This window comes from Macrobrachium nipponense, chromosome 12, assembly GCF_015104395.2.
Source record: "Macrobrachium nipponense isolate FS-2020 chromosome 12, ASM1510439v2, whole genome shotgun sequence".
Taxonomy (NCBI): domain Eukaryota; kingdom Metazoa; phylum Arthropoda; class Malacostraca; order Decapoda; family Palaemonidae; genus Macrobrachium; species Macrobrachium nipponense.
In genome coordinates, this window is record NC_087205.1 from 40,490,125 (window position 1) to 40,492,197 (window position 2,073).

The 2,073-nt window shown below is 46.6% G+C and overlaps 1 protein-coding gene across 1 annotated transcript; it reads left to right on the top strand.

The window, feature by feature from the left end:
• Nucleotides 1-217: 217 nt before the first annotated feature.
• On the top strand, nucleotides 218-658 carry LOC135224783 (uncharacterized). Its single transcript, XM_064264109.1, has one exon. The coding sequence runs from the start codon at nucleotides 218-220 to the stop codon at nucleotides 656-658; it is 441 nt and encodes a 146-aa protein (XP_064120179.1).
• The last annotated feature ends 1,415 nt before the right edge of the window (nucleotides 659-2,073 follow it).

Genomic DNA, 2,073 nt, shown 5'->3' on the forward strand with positions numbered 1-2,073 from the left:
GCATTTCCTTCCATGATATTTTGGTAGATTACACAGGTCCCATGCAGCAGAGTAAGCGTTGAAATCGCTTCCTACTGACAATGATATATATTGATCAATACCTCGAAGCTATTCTGACTAGGTGTGACAACGCCCCTACGTTGTCAGGGAACTGACCCAGGTCTTTTGTAGGTTTGGTTTCCCTGCCACCATTCAGTCGGACAAGTGATCCCACTTCATGGCAAAGAAGTTTAAGGAGGCAATGGACTGCCTTGGCATCCGCCACCAGACCTCTATTGCATACCATCCAGAGTGCCAGGGCCTCATGGAATGCTCCCACCAAACACTGAAGACAGCCTTAACAAAGTTAGGGGAGACTGGATCCCCCGACTGGGAGGAAAACTTGCCATATGCTCTGTTCGCCCTCTGTCAGGCCCACTCAGAAACGAAAGGGTACAGCCCTTTCAAGTTGCTATACACTCACTCCACACCCAGGCCCCTAGACATACTCTATGAGGCTTGGGAGGACCCCTCCAAGGCCTCCTGGGTGAAAGAGCTGCCGGACATACAGTGGTGCAAAGTAGTACGAAGAGTTAAGTGGATCAAGAGACTCAGGAATGAAGTTTTGAATTGGGAGACCAAGTTCTGGTACTCTGCATGGGAGAGCGGAGGCCTCTGAGCACCAGATTCATAGGACACCACAAGATTCATGAAAAGAAGGCCCAACTAAATTACCTAGTGGATTGTGGCACAAGGCTGGCTAAGTGGCTCCATATTAATCTACTCAAGCCCTACCAACAGAAGAGTGAAATGGTGGGGATGGTCACCCAGGTTTACTCACCAGAGAGCAATTCTAAGGTCTTAGCCAATTTTGAGCTGGTCACCCCTGCTTCAGATGGTGCAAAGAGGAACATCAGGAGACCAGGAGACTACTCCCATAGCACCCACAGATTGTGCAAGACACTCTAGATTGCACCCAGCTCTTGGAGCACAAGAATGACTTGCTTATAGGAACATACCCCATCCCCCAAAATGGTTACAGGCTCAACCCCCAGCGGGCTGAATGGGTGGCGGCACAGGTCAAATTACAACTTAGCTTAGGTCTCATTGAGGACAGTGAGAGCCCTTACACATCCCCTGTTTTTTTAGTGTCAAAGGAAGGATGAGTCCGCCGACTCTGTATTAACTTTCGCAAGTTGAATGCAGTGACAAAACCTGAGTCCTATCCACTAACTCCATTCCTAAGTAGGATAGATCTAGAAAAGAGTTACTGGTAGGTCCCGTTGGCTGAGGAGTCACAACCTCTGAATGCATTTATCACACGGGACAGGCTTTACCAGTGATGTGTGGTGCCTTTTGGTCTAATGAACTCACCCAGCTGCTTCCAAAAACTAATGAACAAGGTGCTAGCAGAGATTCCTAACTGTGTGGTCTACTTAGATGACATTGTCATTTACTCCAAAATATGGGAAGAACATCTCCATACCCTAAGGGCCTTTCAGAAAGCCAATTTGGTCATCAATCTGAAGAAGTGTACCTTTGGAGTGTCCGAGATCGCATACCTGGGCCACCAAGTAGGAGGGGGCAAGTAATGCCAAAGGATGCTAACATCCATATGAACTCAATGAAATTGTTTCATGCGTGTCACTGTACTAAGTCACAGTTGAGTTAAACTAGTAATACATAGTCCTTTTGTCAAGTTACTGCCTTGTAGCCAACTTTCTTCATTTGTTTGGCACTTAAAGTTAACCTCACAGCAATTTATTTAAGAGATTTTGACCCTAGATGTAGCTTAGCAATTAGTTCATTATCATGGTGAGACTCACTAAGGATAGGGACATAGAGTCTAGTGGCTCCAGTCCTTGCTTGCAGTTCTTGACCTGTTCAAGGACAAAATCTTTGCTAAAATGGGGGCCTGTCACTTATGACAGCCATACCTCCATTTCCTTCTCATACAAGAGACTTGGCAAGAGATTTTTTAATGCTACAAGCATTTGGGGACCCTACCTGGAGCCTCACCACCTATCCACCCATCTTACACCAGAGTACTCTCTGAGGTCTCTCAATTCCAGATGCCACCACAAGACAACAGCG